The sequence below is a fragment of the Euleptes europaea genome, chromosome 2, assembly GCF_029931775.1.
Source record: "Euleptes europaea isolate rEulEur1 chromosome 2, rEulEur1.hap1, whole genome shotgun sequence".
Taxonomy (NCBI): domain Eukaryota; kingdom Metazoa; phylum Chordata; class Lepidosauria; order Squamata; family Sphaerodactylidae; genus Euleptes; species Euleptes europaea.
The window spans coordinates 67,967,381-67,984,986 of NC_079313.1; the positions used below are offsets into that span (position 1 = coordinate 67,967,381).

The following is a 17,606-nucleotide window of genomic DNA, read 5'->3' on the forward strand; positions in this document are numbered from 1 at the left end:
CTGTTTTTGCTATTCCTGTTCTGAAATTATACCCACTCTCTTTCCCCTGAAGGTTATGTTGCAATGGGAGCTGTCCTGCCCTCCTACTGGGGACAACAACCACTTGTTCAACAACCACTGGCCATGGGTGCTCAGCCTCCAGTTGCTCAGGTGATGCAAGGAGGACAGTCAATTGCATGGGGACAACCTGGGATATTTTCTCCCACCCAGCAACCATGGCCATCTGTAGCTGGTCAGTTTCAGCCTGCTGCCTTCATGCCAACACAAACTGTTTTGCCTTTACAAGCAGCCATGTTTCAAGGTACCGTTGCTCCCATTGCTACTGTTCCACCTACAAGTGATTCCACCAGAGCGAGTCCACAAACAGATAGGCCTAGGCAAAAGGCAGGAAAAGAAATATTTAAAGATTTCCAGATGGCTCAGCCTCCTCCAGTGCCATCACGAAAACCAGATCAGCCTTCCCTCAGTTGTACCTCAGAGGCCTTCTCCAGTTACTTTAACAAAGTTGGGATGGCACAGGATGCAGATGATTGTGATGACTTTGACATCTCTCAGTTAAATTTGACTCCTGTGACTTCTACAACACCATCGACGAACTCACGTGAGTACACTCATTTTTTCTCCTGCAACTTTCTACAAAATGTTTCCCTTTTATGAGCTGTAGCCATATGGAGCATAAGCATGGTCATAAGTACCCTTGTACATAATTAAAAAGTGAATACAATGAGTGTCTTTGAAGCTGGGGAAACATGAAATTAAGGATAACCACATCAAAGTCCATGGAAATCTGTAATTACAGATATTACTTTATGGCATTTAATTTTTGAAAGACAGTATAATAAGCATAAAAACTGTCTTGCCCAATTGATTTTATAGGCAGCCAGAGTTTGTATTTTCATCAGTATCCCTATGTCTTAGAGACGTTTGTAGTGACATGCTCTGATTTTTTTTTTCCAGTGGATGTTATATATGGTACAATGGGGGCTTGCTGGTTTTGGTTTAATAATTAATCAACCTCACACAATTATTAGGATAACATTGTTGCAAAAACATTTTGTGTGAATTGACCCTAAGTCTTGCTTTGAACTGCTGATAACAGAATTTTCATGCAAGACAATGACATTTTCCTTTGTAGTCCAAGCTTACACATTTTGAGAAGGCTTTGGTTTGAAGCAGTCACAGTTGTTTGTTCTGGGACATCACCACTGCAATTCTACAGTTTTACCCAACTACATTTCCTCTGACAGGAGATATCCGGTGCACCACTTCTAACCAGACTGTTTCTGTTTCAGAGTTCAGTTAATGGAAATGTGTCAGTGGTCATCAGCCATTTTTAAAGAGGAACACCTTCCAACTGAATTAATATTTAGGAAAACGGGTTGACTGTCAAGTTGACATTAATAGTTTCACTAAGCAGTTGTAGCACAATGTAATTATTAAAAAAAAGAAAATGGACCAAGCGCTTACTTCGTTGATACTTTTATCGTACTATATGAATGATGTAGTTGCTCAATATTTGCCAACAAACTGGAAATAATACAGTAGGAAAGCAGTGAACAGGTCCAAAACGGCCTGCTCCACCAACACTTCAGGCAGGTGCTGAGAGGACATTTAGGGCTGACACCGTTTCTTGCTGTTGCCTTTAGCTCCAACTCCTGCTCCTAGACAAAGTTCTCCATCCAAATCCTCAGCGTCTCATACCAGTGACCCCGCTGCTGATGACCTCTTTGAAGAGGGCTTTGAAAGTCCAAGCAAAAGCGAAGGACAGGAAGCGGTGAGTGGTGCTACCTCCAAACATTAACCCAGAATTATTTATGTTGGCACTAATTGTATCAGATTTAGCTATTAAAACATTTTCAGTAGAACAGTTTGAAAAGAAGCGAATCATACTATACGTGTAGAAATTTTCTTAGTTCTTGCCCAAACAAATAGAGTTCAATGTAGAGATGAATAAATCCCAGTGAAAGTTACAGAAATACAACCTTGTCGGTTACATGGAGTTTGCCACCAGCTGCCCCCCCCCCCAAAAAAAAATCAACTCAGTATAAGACACCAGGGAGAAAACAGAAAAACATATAATTTTGTCTATTATGCTTTCATTTCATTTCCCTTTCAATAGAATTTGGGGAAAACATTGTTAGAATGTACATTGAAATCTACAAAACAAATTACAAGTGGGTGGGTTTGAAACACTGCAGGGCATCTGAATGTATTAGGACTGAGGAATAAATGGCATTTGGAGCTGTAGAAGACTGAAACAAAAGCTATATCATGTTTCTCCACTCTTATGGGTCACTTTGGTTCCATTTCTGGAGACGTGTTAAGCATTTATACCTGCCTTCCAATGGTTTAAGGGAGTCTAGGGGCTTACTTGTGCTATCTTTTGTTCTGGTGTGAAAAATGACTCAGGACATAACCTTGCAGTTGTCCTCATTTTTCTCCCTTGGCCTATCACAGCAGAACAAGGCTGAAGTATGGTTTTCATAGAATGGAAACATGCCTTTGTTCCCCACAACCCTCAGAATGTTCTCTTGGTTGCTCACAACTAATGTAAATTAAGGAAAGCAGAATGTTTGTTAGCTCTCTCCCCACATTTTTCCCATCACATCCTCACTTTCCTCATCAGCACAGAAATTTGCTTACAATTTGAAACAATTTCTAACTTTGGAATGATGGGTTTGCTACTGAGGCAAAATTGCATAAATTAAAATGGAACACTGAGCTTGTCCCTGCAGCTCATCTGCATGTTAGTTTATTCAATCTATATGGGTATTCCGGTCTGTTACAATTTTCTATTGAAATGTTATTTCTGGGTCTATAAGTATGTGTCTACACCTCCTAGAAGCGGCAGGATTTGGGAGGAGCAGATGTAAAGTAGATTTTAAAAAACCAGGAACACTGTATAAGACAAAACGATCCTTTGATGATGCTACAGCTGTACCTTCAAAATTAAAACAAGATATAAGGGACAGAAAAGGCACAGGTTATTATGCTCATCATAATACTGGCCCAGAACTAGAGATTGAGGGCATTCTATAAGTGACATTTGGAAAATAAAAACCAAACACAGAGCATTGGTTGGTGCCAGTGAGAAGAAATGTAGTTGGTCAGTCTAATTTTACAGTTTAAGTTGAATGGCTCAAGTAGTGACTATTATAATAACTCTGTACCTGTTCCACTTGTTAGGAGATAGCAACAGCATGATCTTACATGATTGTGATAGCTAGGTGTTTAGATTCAGGGAAGAACCAGTTTGGATCTCTTAAGATAGTTGCCCCTTGGCATAGTAAATGCAGGAGAATAATGTCATCTTTGGACATACTGCCCATGTACCATTAGAGCATGGCTTTTTTTTTTTAGATTCTGTGAGGCTTCTGTACAACTTGTTGGGTCAAAATTTAAAAAAGTGATGTCAATGTGAGATTTGTAAGGCAGAATTTGGTACTGAAGGGAAAAAAGAGGAATCCACCTACAAGCAAGCTAATGTACACAAGCCCTGGCTATACTATGTTAGCTTTCAATTTGTTTTTATCATAGCTTCCTTCTTTCAACAAACTGGGTCTGGGTACACCTGGATTGCTTTGCATCACTGGAAAAAATGTGTAGGGGGGATTGTGGTGTGATCCAAACAGTCAGACTCTGACCATGGCAGCTGTTTTACATAAATGGTTCACCACAAACCAGAGCCCCTAACTGGGCAAGTATAAAACATATCCATACACAAGGCATTTTGAAACAAAAAACTGTGATTCAAAAATAAAAACTCTTCCCCAGTTAGCTTTGTTATTTTATCTAGGGGGCTTAGTCCTCGAAATATCACTCATATTTTATAACTTTTTTGTGATTTTAATCAACAGTTAGTATTCACAGCAAGGTTGATCCATAACATGAAAATAATCTCTGACTCGTTTCACTTTCTGTTGTTGAGAAAAAAGGTGTTATGTTCTTATATTCTAGCCTGATGGATCTCAGGCCTCATCCAACAGTGATCCATTTGGTGAGCCCATTGGTGAAACTGTAAGTCCACAGGGCGATAGCTAGATAGCGCAGGTTGGGGTAGGTATTTGACCTTTTCTCTCTCATGCTTTTGAGCTATTCACTTGCACCATTGCCTGCCATCATTTACATTTATGCATGGTTTGTATATACATATATTCCTCTTCTCACTTCATGATCTTTCACCCTAATTGATGTATCCATAGTCATTAACACCAATTTTAAGTGGTGCAACGTACAGACTAGTTTTGGAATAACAATACAGTCTGGGGGGGGATATACATATTTCTGTGAATATACTGTGAAATTAGAGATTGTCAACATTTACCTCAAAAACTATCAATTCTTTCTGACAGTCTCCATTTTCTGATACTCATAGTTAACAATACATTTCACATATACATGGATATATATAAAAGCATTTCATCCATTTGCAGAACAAACAGCGATGTAGCAGGCTTTATTTTATTTGTTTTGGACTGAAATGGCAATGCCAGTGAACCACTTTTCTTACGTGAGTGAATTAAACATTATTTTTAAAAAGAGAAATGTACCTTTCTATCCTAAGCCTGCATCATTGCATCAGTTGGAAAACTTAATATCTAATGGACTAATGGAAACATTAAACTATAACGTTGACAAATGGATTATAAATTCAGACAGTAGGCATACCTCGACCATTTAAAATATATGCCATCACACAATTTGCTTTAATCAGTGTTTTCATTAATAGCTGCACACACTGCATGTTGTGGGTGTTAAGAGGTGTTTTGTGAAGGTGACTGTGGCTATTTTCATTGTGGCATGTGTGTCCTGTCAGAATGATCGTTTTGAACATTGCAGTATATTGTAGAGCTGCCATATGAAAAACGTTCCCTTGTTATTCTGTACTATGTTTTGAATTAGTTTGTGTACTATGTGATCTATTGCTCCTCTCTCTGTGTATGGAACATCTGAGGCAAATCAATAAAAACTGATTATTTATTTTTGATGCATAATACAGCAACAGTGGTTTTCAGACTTTGGGTTCTCCCCTCCCCACAACTTCAGTGAACCAAACACATCCCCCTTCTTTCATAATCTTTGGTTCTCAAGAGACATAGATCACCTTGTAAGCAACATCAGTACTGCCGTTCCTAAAGTCTGTGCAGTCCCATATCTTTTGCCCAGTCAGGATCAAATTTATTAGCCAGCTATTTTTCCTTCTAATGTCAGGTAACTTCAAACATTCCATTCGCTCAGCTACTTGCTCCCAGCATGCCTCATTTCTTCTCCTTTCTGATGATCCAGCTCTAGGGACCCCAGATTGCCCCTTCAGCACTTCTGCTGAAATATCTGAGTTTATGTGACTCCAGATATCTCTTCCCAAGAGCTAATCTGAGAGGAAACTTTGTTAGTTCTAGCCTTGATATTGTGGGAATCAAACTTACATTTTTTCTGTTTTAAAAAGCAATTTCAAACATTTTTCATTGTCTTTTTTCAGTAGAAGCTGTTGATTTCTTTCCAGGGGGGAGCACGAATAAAGCAACAAGGCGTTGAATAACTAATTTGTCTTTCCTTAAAGCTGCTCTGTACCCCAATTTCCCTACTATTTTGAGCCTTACTAATGTTTACCTTGCATTTGCATCATGTCATATCATCCTGTGTCATATCTGCATTATGGCAATTTAAAGGTGGTGTTGAACAGATGTCCCCTGTTTAGTTTCATTATTATTTTCATAGTTGCCTCTGCCCCACATTCTTCAGATGAAGAGAATTCATTCATGCTTAGGACAGTGCAGTATACTACAATGCATCATTAATTGGCATTATATGAGATTTCATTCTTATTCCAAGGTAATATGACTTTAGTTATATCAAAAAAAATGTGCATGTTTGATCTCTGTGAAGAATGCTGAGATAAACAGGTAAAAACCTTTATTCTCAAGGTCTAGTATCTTTATTAGGTATAATATTTTTAATAATAAAGATCTTGCAATGCAAAACAAGATAACGCCCACGATTGTTTTATGTTCTGTGAAACATTTATTGAATTAACTCAGCATAATCACAGTGTTCCATAATATACAAGGATGTATCTCAAAGTTATGTGTTCCTTGTTATTTTTATAATAATTAGTATGTGCATACAAAGCTTATGTTTTATTGTCTGTGTACACTGAAACATACTCTGCTACTTGATATTAGTATCATTTTTCTTTTGGTGGTATCAACACATATTTTCCTTAGTGCCTGAAAGTCTTAAATAACTGGGTATCTTTATTAATTGCAATGTTGTGGACTGTGTTACTACTTCTTTCCAAGCAATCTTCAAATAACATTTTCATACCTGGATTTCACAACTAGTTGTTAAAAAAAAACGACAGTCATACTCTTGGTATTCAAATCTGTGATATATTGATGTGAAATCTTTGGCTTTCTGTGGGTTTTTAGCAGACAATGCACCCTAGAAATTGATAGAGCTGCTCTTTGAAAGCATTGTAAACATTTGGGGATGGATCCTATGGCATTTTCCCCTTCACTCTTTGTTCCAGCCACTATGGAGGCTTTCCTCTGCTGCAGTTCTTCTTCCTCCACTGGTACTTCTGTGTGTGCAAGATGGATGTGTTTCAAGGAACCCTGAGGCACACGGAAGTGCTAGCAGCAGAGGAGTGAGAGCCACAGAGGAGGAAAGCCTGTGCAGCAGCTGAAGAGAAGCATGAGGGGAGTAAAGTCATAGGATCAAAACCTTAGTCTCTGTTCCATTAAGAAAGACTAAATTTTTGGAAGCAAAGCAAAAAACAGCAACCTACCTGATTGTTTCTATTTTTCCTTATCGATTTTGTTTGTATTTTTTCTCTTAAAAGCTTATTTCCAGAAGTAGTGAAGAAAAGGGGGCATTTGTTCAAAAGTATACCATGCGTCATTTCCTTATCCACCAAATTATAACAGGATTTTGCCAGCAAGAAAGATGGTCAGGTTGTGTTACTTAGAGCTCATTATAAGTTAACACAAAGCTCATCACCAATGACCTGTTAAAAACCATCAGTGTCTTTTTGCAAGGGTCTTCTAATAGTTGTCACCAAGAGTGCAACACCTTCAATCTGAAGAGAACTAGCTGAGATAAAAGTCTAAAATTATTTTCTATGATGATGGTGGTAGTTAACTTTTTTTCCTACCGAGAAACAGCTGGATCTGTCACAAGCAAGCTGGATTAACAGCTCATTCCTGAGCCTTGCAGCAGCCGGGAACAACATAACCGAGGTGCCGCCACCGCACCTCCAAAGAGGTTCCCCGGCTGCCACAAGGCTTTAAAAAGCCATTTTTAAAGGTTTAAAAAGAAAATGGGTCCCCCCCCCCATAGAAAACAGTGATGCTGCACCAGGAAAAACCTGAGGCGTCAGAGAAGTGGCATGCAGCTCTGTGGCACCCAGGCACCTACAGAACTGCCCCTGCCGCCAACGAAAATGCCTCTTATTCCGTGATAAGAGGCCACTTACACTGCCAGCGGGGTCACACCACCTCCAGACCACTTTTAGCTCCCCAGTCCCCACCTCAGGAGTGGGCTGTAAGTTCATTAAATCAAGTTGGAGGAGCTGTAGATGTTAACATAGTCTGTCATCCATTTCCAGAGGGGGTGGACCATGAATAAGAAATATAGACATCAAACAACTTGGAATGACTTTTCTTTCAGAATGAGATCAGTTTCTAAAGGTCCTGGTTGACTGAAAAGTCCTTGAAAAAAATACAACAGCAGTCATCTCTATTTTCGATCCCCGTTATCTTTGTTTTAGAAATTATACCAACACTTGTGCCCCCTCTGGTTCTTTATAAACAGCCAAAACTAATCTTGGGCTGGTCATTGCTGGGCTAAGCTGGTCCTAATTTGATGTTGGTATACATTGTACAAAACACACTGCATACTAAATTGTGGGTGAACTAAAAGGTTTACTCCTGATTTACAATCAAACTCGTCCACCAAATCTCAGCCCTACTACCTTTTCTGCCAGAGGGTTGTCATGTAGCCGGTCAGTTGCACGTGATTTGAATAGTTAGAAGTTGTGTGAATCTTATCTAAATGACAGAGATTCACAAGGGCCCACAAAAGCACTTTCCCAGTAGCAAGGAAATAGTTCCAAGATCCCACCCCCCTTTCATTAAAGCCTATAGAAGGGTAGTGGGATGTGCCAATTCAAGGTGATGCTCCGAAAAAAGCAAACAGTATTAAGTCATTTGGGACTGTATTTAGTCTTAGGAAAAGGCTGAGGATCTTCCTGAACGTGTGCCAAGCTTCTCTAACTGAATGAGCCCTCACACCTTCTTACTGAATTCAGATCTAGGGGGAAAGGCTAGTCCTTGCTTGAGGGAGGCACTGGTTTGGTAGTGAAGACGTATAAGATTTTTTATCTCGCTCTATGTAGGGCTGCCCTTAAGCCTGATCCAGATGCTCTAGCTGGTACAAAGTGCCGCAGCGAGTGATACATTACAGTCTTTATGGGGACCCCAGTGAGGGACCGCGTTTAGCCAGTGCTACGTCAACTGCACTGTCTCTAGCTAGAGTATTGGATCTGGTTTAAGGTGCTGGTTTTAACCTTTAAAGCCTTACATGGTCAGGGACCTTTATATCTGTGAGATCGCCTCTCCTGGTACACCCCTCAGAGAACTTTACGCTGGGCAGATAACAAACCTCTGGTGGTCCCCGGCTCAAAGAATATCCAGCTGTCCTCAACTAGGGCCCGGGCTTTTTCGGCTCTGGCCTGGTGGAACTCCCTAAAGAGATCAGGGCCCTGCAGGACCTTAAAGAGTTCCACAGGGCCTGCAAAATTGAGTTATTCTGCCAGGCCTATAGTTAGGGTTGCCAACCTCCAGGTACTAGCTGGAGATATCCTGCTATTACAACTGAACTCCAGCTAGGGTTGACAACTGCCAGGTAGCGGCAGGCGATCTCCTGCTAATTCAACTGATCTCCAGCCGATAGAGATCAGATCACCTGGAGAAAAATGGCCACTTTGGCCATTGAACTCTATGGCATTGAAGTCCCTCCCCTCTCCACACCCCACACTCTTCAGGCTCTGCCCCCAAAATCTCCTGCCGGTTGTGATGAGGGACCTGGCAACCCTATCTCCAGCCAATAGAGATCAGTTCACCTGGAGAAAATGGCCTCTTTGGCAATTGGACTCAATGGCTTTGAAGTCCCTCCCCAAACCCTGCCCTCCTCAGGCTCTGCCCCCAAAACCTCCTGCCAATGGCGAAGAGGGACCTGACAACCCTACCTATAGTTGAGGGTTTTTCATCAATGCTGGCCTCTCTACTCACTCACCCTTTTCTGTGTCTTTGATTTATGTACCATCTGATATGGGCGCCCTGACCACTTTCCTGGCTGTATAGCAGACCCTGTGTTCATAAAGGAGTGCCATCTGTTGTTTTACCCTGATTTTATGGGGATAACTAAATTGTTTTATCTGTTAGTTGTATTGCATTTTATCATATTTATTGAATTGACATGTTGTTAGCCGCCCTGATCCTGGCTCCGGCCGTATTATTTTATTTATTTAGGCATTCACCCCAGGTTTTCTGCTTACAAAATTACGATATAAAACAGTAAAATAATGTAATTAAACAACCATATTCATTAATAAAATGCAATAAATAATTTCTAAGAGAAACAGTTGCCCTTTATTTGGAGTTCATTAAAAGCCTGGGTGAACAGGACCGATTTCACCTGGTGCCTAAAAATGATAAAATAGGTCCCTAGCAAATTAGACTGAAGAAAAGGAGTTCCATAATCAGGGTGCAGAAAAGGCCATCTCTATAACACTTAAACTTTTGAAGGTGGAAGCTTAGATAGAAGTGTTTTGGATTTGGCCCTTCACTGGCACACAGGATCATATTAGAACATGTTATAGGCTACTTAGTCCCTAGTTTGCCAAACTACAGAACCAGACTATAGGCTCAAGTTTAATTCCAAGGAACCAATTAGTAACAGGAAACTGTTCCAGCATTACCAATGAGAACAAGGTCAGTGCTGTGGTGGAATAACCAGGCAAAAGTGAAAAAAGTTTATTATTCAGCATCAAGCCCAATATGAAGATGTTCTTTAGAAATGTAGCAGTTATCTATAAAAATCCTTTTGAGTATCAATATGAGAACATGATGCAGGTTCCTCTACTACCAGCATACCGCAGGTCCTCAGCCTCTGCCTTATTGAATCAGATTCTTTACAAAAGCACAGCACGCAATGTAAGTGATACATTACAATCTAGACTGAGGTGCTATTCTGTTGAGTTTGCTTGACCTTCTTTCTCTTCAGCAGAGACTCATTGCAGGACTTTCCTTCTGGCTGGATGATTAGAAAGCAGAAGACTTGTTTTTTGAAACGTATCAGGTGAGATTCCACTTTTTGTTCAGCCAGCCAGAAGGAGATCACTCTGCCAGAATGCATAAGAACAGAGAGGTCAAGGAAGCCTTGGGAGAATTGCAACTTCAAGATCATAATGCATCATTTATGCCAGGCTTGCATACCTCCATAAGCAAAATTCTGCCTGTCATCTTGTCTGTTCAGATTCCGTTAACGGAAGAGGATTTGCCATCTTTAAGTAAATGGAGAATGCAGGTACAAGAAAAATGGGCATAAGTTGTCTGCTAATTTGTTTAATTTGGAGAGCAGGTAGAATTTCTTTAGTAATGGTAGCGTTAATTTTAAAGCCAAACTGAACGCAGCCCATTTATGGTCATTTTAGACCCACGCGTTAGTGAACAGCTTTTTGAGGTACAGCAGAGCTTTGAGAGATTGTGGAGTGGGGGTTCTTTGTTCAAAGAAGCTATGATTATAAATGTGATAGGATGAGGGGACTTGTTAGGAAATTAGTCTTTTGCAAAGGCCATGAGGAAAGTTACTTCATGAACATACAAGATCAGTGGTACTATGAAATTTTTTCTAGGTTCAACATACTTTTAATTTTTATTTATTTTATTTATTTATTTTTGCTTGTCTTACCTAACCATGCATTTACTGGGAACAAATTCAGTCAGTATTCAAAGACCATTTACTCCTTGCATGTTTTTTAAAATAATTGTCGTTCTTTGAAAAGACTGAATCCTTCTTTTTGATTCTTTGAACATGCATCTGCCCAGTTAGTGATGAAGCCTGCAAAGTGATTTCCGGGACATCTTAAAACTGAATTCATTTAGTAAATTACCGTAACCGGCCAGCTCTTTGTCTTACAGTATATGGGAACTGACCCAGGCAGGGCTCTTTTCTGATATGATTTATGTCTTCTTCCTTTTCTTCATTATTTAATCTACCTCTTTTGCTTGCCCTCGGGTGATAAAAGGCTTTTTGTTTACTTTTTCAATCACGGACAAAGATTCTATTTATCCTTCCCATTAGAGATGCAGTTACAAACTGATGTTTCCGTAGAGAAGGGTTATCCTTTTTGGAATTTCATGGCATTCATTCTAGATTATTTTAGAGCAGAACAGAACATTTCCTCACAATTAATGAAATTAAAAGGTTGTGTTCTCTTGCTTTCAAGTATGATTCTAAATTATCCAAACCTGAGACCATCTGTGCTCCATATTGGAACAGTATCTGTATGAGAAACATTTCCAAGTTTGGAAGAGAGGCTGGATTCCTGTTTGCAGCTTAAAAGACACTATCTCATCCAACAAATGGATATGGTGCTGTACATTGAGAACAGATTTGGGATGCTATGTCCATAGACTCATGAAGATAGGCTGTGATAGGCATATCTTCCTCCTCCCAAATGTTGTATATATTTTTGCATTTAAGTGCAAGATGCTGCTCCTACAGCCAGTAGTAGTTTGTGGACAATAGTCCAGAAAGCAAATATCTATAGTGAAGTTTGTGGACAATAGCCCAGAAAGCAAATATCTATAGTGAAGCATGGCCCCCATCTGCAGGTATCTAAATCCACACATCGGGGCCACTATGACAGAAAGGAGGCTTTTATACAAATGTGAGGAATCCCCCCAGGCTTGCAGAAAAATCTGAAACATTTTTAAAAAAAAATGTGCATACAATGCGTCTCCGTTCAATAGTGGCTGGAGGTGGGCAAGGGAGGAGCAGCAAGAACTGCTGCTGCTTTGGGAGCCTCTGAGCCAGTGAGGCAAACAGGGAAGCAGTGAAGGCAGGGGTGTTAGCCATTCTCTGCCTCCTGGTAGCCTCCTTCATGCCTACCACTGAGGCAGGCTCAGAGCCGCCAGGCTCCAGAAAGCTGGCACAGCTCCCAGAAGTTCTGCCTAGAACCTAGCAAGTGACTAATGAAGGTGGATGGCAGCAGAAACCCACTGTGCAGTGAGGCAGCCAGAAGCAGCACCCGCTCTGTCTTCCCTTCCCCACCTCCACCAAGTGCTGCTGTTCCCCACCTCCACCAGGGAAAGAGAGACAGGTGACAGAAAGTGAACACAGTGGTGGTTCTGCTACTGTGTGCTGCTGTTTCTTTCTACTTCTTCACCCTCCCCAAATCAGGAGAGAACATAGGCAAGTGGAAGTGGGGGTGGCAGGGAGAAAGAGGCACCACTGCCCCAGTCTGAATTAGAGAGAGAAGGTGGGTAAGCAGCAGCAGGCAGGAGGAAGAGGCAGGGGCTTCCCTCTATCCCCCCCATGGGCAGATGAATGATGAGAAAACAGGTGCCCTCCACACACAGGGAAGTGCCCACTTGAAGAGGGATCCTGTAAGAACTGACTCTCCCCCACCCCATCCTACCCATCATGCAGTTCTTCTGGGCTGTGGGCCTCTTTCATATCTCTGTTGAATGGAGGTGATATGAGGAGAGATTCATATTCAAAGATGCAGCAGATATTCTCTCCCCCCTCTCTAAGGCTAACTCCAGCTCCCCCACCTACTGCCACATTACTAAACACCTTTTTGATTTACCTGCTTTCTTCCTCAGGACTGCAAGTGTAAGGGGAAAAACACACAAACACATACCCAACACTCACTTGCTTTTCTGTAGCAAGCAAAACAAGGTCCCCAAAGCTACTGCCACTCGCTCCTACCAACTTTTCAAATTCAAAAATAATTAACTCTGGTCAGCATGGCATCCACTTTTCACTTGGGCAGAAAAGCGGTGGCAGGGGAGGAGGAAGTGGGGAAGACATGTGGTGGAGGGGAAGGGGGTGAAGAAGGAATGAAAAGGGGGAATTTTCCCATGAGTTTCTCATGGGTCCCCACTTGTAATACAAATTATGAGTATGCCTTATTTTTAAGTCAGTTAGTCCATGGAACTGAGTACGCTCTACTCTGAATGGCAGTTGCTTGCCTGGATTTCAAAGCAAAATAATTTCTGAGCACCTGATTCCTGAGATCCCTCATCTGGAGATGCTGGGGATTGATTTTAGGACCCTATGAATGCCAAACATGTGATCTACCACTGACCCATGACCCTTCCCCAACAACCCAGTCTACTCACGATGGTGAAACTTTGTATTGTCACCAGTAGAGTTACACAAACAAGAAAAAAAAGATAGCAAATCTGAATTCATGCAAATTATGCATAGAGAACCATAGTTAATATAAGTGCACCATTATACCCTATGGGGAGGCATCCAGCAGAAATGATTCCCTCAAGGCTGTCCAACACCAATATTACTTAGTGTTTATTTCAATTTATTGCAACAATTTATATAAATTTTAGTTCTTTACAAACTGATATTTTCATCAAAGCAGTTTCTCACATTGCTTGGCATTTGTATGGTTGTGTTTGCCATCTCTTTATTGTTCATGTTCTGCTGTGGTTCAGAAGGTAAGTCTGTCATGGACAAATTAAACATTTCTTATATTTTAAATCTGTAATTTGTTGCATATTAGTCTTGTCGAATGCTTATTTTTAACTGACATGGGCATTGTTCAATTATTAACTTATTTGTTTAATGGAAACCTAAGTTAATTTTAGAGCGAATTATTACTACTTCTGATAACTGGGGTTGAATATGTCAGCTGAAAATATATGGTATAAGCTGTGAAATATTCTCTTGATTGCAGGACAACCATTTCCTTGTTTTTCAAACTGATTTTTTCTTTAGTGAAATGGGATAATTAAAATCAAGAATTACAAAATACTTTGAGATGTATGTGAATTCTCTGTTATTTCATTTTTATCCTTTCAGTTTAGAATGGCATTTGACTTTTGAACAAACATTTGTTGTGCACACAAAATTAATGAAATACTTTTTCTTAAAATTGTCATCTGGAAAGCCATGATAATTCAGAATAGAAGGATGAAAATACGGGGCTGAATCCTGCTGGTGGCAGTGGATCAAGCCTCCTTGTGCAGGAGGAAAGTAACGCCATTAGCATCAGAGAATTATAAAATCCAACCTGTAGTTTTTTCAGCTACTTTCTTTGGATAGTGCCTCAATCTGTTTCCAGCTAGGTGTTTGCGCAAAGGACTGGAGACATCTTTATTCACTGTTCTTTCCATTGTCCCCAGGAAAGAGAACCTCTCTACGCCCAGATCAACAGACCTAAGAAATAGCGTTGACCCACGCTTGTGGTGCTTCAAAAGAAAAACTGCAACCTTGCCAGGCCTTTGGCTCTCACATTTTCTTTCAGTTGGTCACAGAGAATCAAGGATAATCCCTTCACTGGGTTGGTTCAGCCAGCAAGATCTGTCAGCAACCAGTGGCGTTTCTATGGTAGAACATTGTTTTTTTTTGTTTAAAAACTCCTATTTTCCAAGCAAAACCATTTGCCTCTTTTTTACAAGTTTCAAATAGCTAAGCCATTTTTTTCTTATTATCATCTCCTTTCTCCTTGAAAGCAGGCAATTCAAATCTCTTACAAATACAAATAATGGTTAAATAATATAGAGAACAAACAGAAAGCAAACACTTCATCAAGTCAACAGCAATTTACCTATGCGGCTGCACATTTTTATGATATGGTATATTTTTTACAACCATACCAGACTGATCCTGCTGTCCACTCCATAATGACATATGTGAAAGGGAGGGAAGTGCTCGAACATTTCATTTTTTCTCTCTCTTTTTTTAAACTGTTAACAGACTCTTGCAGCTAAATGCCTCCTGTGAAAACAATTATTAACTTGAAACCATGGAATGCCATTCTGACGATTATCTGTCTCGATTGGAAAATGTTGCCAAATGGACCTTTATGTTCCAGTGCATCAAAAGAAGAAATGCTGCTTTTCTGTTTTGAATACTGCTGTGGGTAGGAAAGGACATCAAATAATGATGATGACAAAAAGACAAACAATATGTTATTTCCTAGGGAACTCTTGAAACAAAGACCAGTAAAGGAATATTTTTTATTTCTTTGATATCTTGCTGCTGTAATGCTATGCAGACAAGTGTTTTTCTTCTCTGTGTGCCATTTTTGAAGAGAAAAAAAAATCATTTGCCAAATAATTCCAGTATATGTCTGGATTTGATTGGAATGGACTTTATTAACAGGATGAAGATGGCATGAATTTTGAAATAATGGACTGAATCTGTGATCAAATCGTTCATCTTTATCACTTTTTGTACATCAGAAAAATCAAATGGGATTTTTATTTTATAACTTGAAATTAAAAAAAAATCTTACTGTTAAAACTCTTTAAATGTTTAAGAGGAAATGGCTTTAAGGAGTTTGAATGAAATTTGCCAGGTTTTTTGTAAATATTAATGTTATGAGAATTCTTTTAATAATGCCATGACACTGTAGAGAAGGTAGCAAATGGCAGTACTTTGGAAGTGCGGAAACCCCAGTTTGTGGTTCTTGCATCACATATGGTTTTTTTCCCCACATGCTTTTAAAAATGGGCCGAGGCTTAAATTCATTCGCCGGCATCAGCTCGCTTGTCAGCAACTAGTAAAGTTGATGGGAATACATAATTTTACTATCTTGATTTTACCATACAAATATTATGACATGCTCTACATTTTTACAGGAAAAGAAATCACATGTCATAGCCATTTCATAATTCAAAAAATAAAAATGAAACTGTTTACACACAAATCAGAAACAACTTTTTAAAAAAACTGTCTCTTTTTTTTACATTTATGTAATAAAAGTGCAGTGTTTGGTTCCTATCTTTAGCACATGCTTTGCATAAAGAATCTATATATTTTTGCCCTACAGAGAATTGTTATACAGGTCAAATGTGATGTTCCTATGCAGATTACAATATATTAAATTTTAGTGGTTTAGCACTAAAAAAAACTTAATGAACTCAAATGGTGAATTGTTTTTAGGGTTAAACAGATTATGTTTTTAAATGGAAACACCAAGATTTCTGTGTATTTTTCATTGATTTATGTAGGCCTGGAATTGTGTATTTCTATATGTTTGATTGATTTAGGTGAAGACATTTTATGGAAATAGCTGAAAGCTGAAACAAGATGACAGTTTGGTGATATTGACAACCAAATTTCATAAATGCAGCCAGTTACTTTGAAGTAGGTAATAAAGTGTGCCGATAATATGCTAGATGTGGAAATTAAGTCTCTAATATCAGTGCAGAGGTGAGATCTAATGCACACTTCCAACCATTTTATTTCTTTAGATGTTATCAGAATCTCTGGAGCAAACTCACATCAAAAGAATGTTGCAAAAAGTATCTATTCAAGATGTGTGGGATTGTGTATTTTTAATTTAATCAAGGAGATGGCAACATTCCACAAGTATTTCTTTCTTTTAACAATACCATTCAAATGTGGATATGAATAAAAGATGCTATGTTCTTCCTTAGCAAAGTTATTTGCTGTGTTTATCTTGGAACATTGGACCATAGGAACACAGTATTTCAATTCTTCATTCATAAATGTTTGGAGTGTATCATGATCACTAGCTTTTCAGTTACTAAGCAAATCATTGAAATCATAATTAAATAGGCTCAATAAAGACAACAATTATAGGGCTTTGAGAGACTTGCCAAAGTTGGGTCAAGTCTCTGCAACCAGTACTATCAGCAGCTATAAAAATGAATAAACTTTGAATTTGAAAATCAGAAATCACAAGGAAGTTTGCTTCATGTAAATGTTGACTATTTTTTTGAAATGAGACTCCACAGCTACCATGTCACACTATCAGATGATTATCTAGATGCAACAGAATATGGGAGCCTGCACTGTAACAGTATTGTAGATAAGTAATAGGTCCGGGGAGCCAACAAAACTTCCCTCCCATTCTTCACTAGCACTAAATTTGTCACTTTAAATTTTAAACCAGGGAAATCCAACCTATCATTCTGTACTGTCTCCAGTAGTTTCTTGATCCCTCTCATATTGCAGAAATATTTTGATAGCTCATAGTCATCCAATTGTCTTGACAAAACCTCTGATCGAATAATGTACTGGGCACCTTCTTTGCAAAGATGTTTACCTTCTACTTGGACTCATTTTGATTTCTGCATTACAACACGTATTTTTTAATAAAGAAACGAAAGATAAAAATGACTGTTTTGCAGTACATTTCTAGATCAACTTTAACTTTACCTCAGAGGAAAACCATTTATTTGTTGAACATCTTTTTTTTAACTTTATGTATAACTTTATGCATTCAGCAGAAGACAACCAATTTTTAGAATTTTCCATTAATTTCTGTAACACACCATGTAATACTGTTACAAATAAAAACATTCAAAATCATAGGTATTATCTGTTTT

The 17,606-nt window shown here is 39.1% G+C and overlaps 1 protein-coding gene across 6 annotated transcripts in view; it reads left to right on the forward strand.

The window, feature by feature from the left end:
- DAB1 (DAB adaptor protein 1) overlaps positions 1-14,576 on the forward strand; it is a 761,363-nt gene extending 746,787 nt beyond the window's left edge. For 3 of the 6 annotated variants that reach the window (XM_056844015.1, XM_056844017.1, XM_056844016.1), the window contains 4 exons: positions 53-601; positions 1,647-1,774; positions 3,958-4,056; positions 14,430-14,576. In XM_056844015.1, the coding sequence (XP_056699993.1) occupies positions 53-601; positions 1,647-1,774; positions 3,958-4,041 (761 nt within the window). In that variant the 3' untranslated portion in view covers positions 4,042-4,056; positions 14,430-14,576. The remainder of the gene's footprint in view (positions 1-52; positions 602-1,646; positions 1,775-3,957; positions 4,057-14,429) is intronic. The other 3 variants (XM_056844018.1, XM_056844019.1, XM_056844020.1) reach the window with 2 other exon arrangements.
- The last annotated feature ends 3,030 nt before the right edge of the window (positions 14,577-17,606 follow it).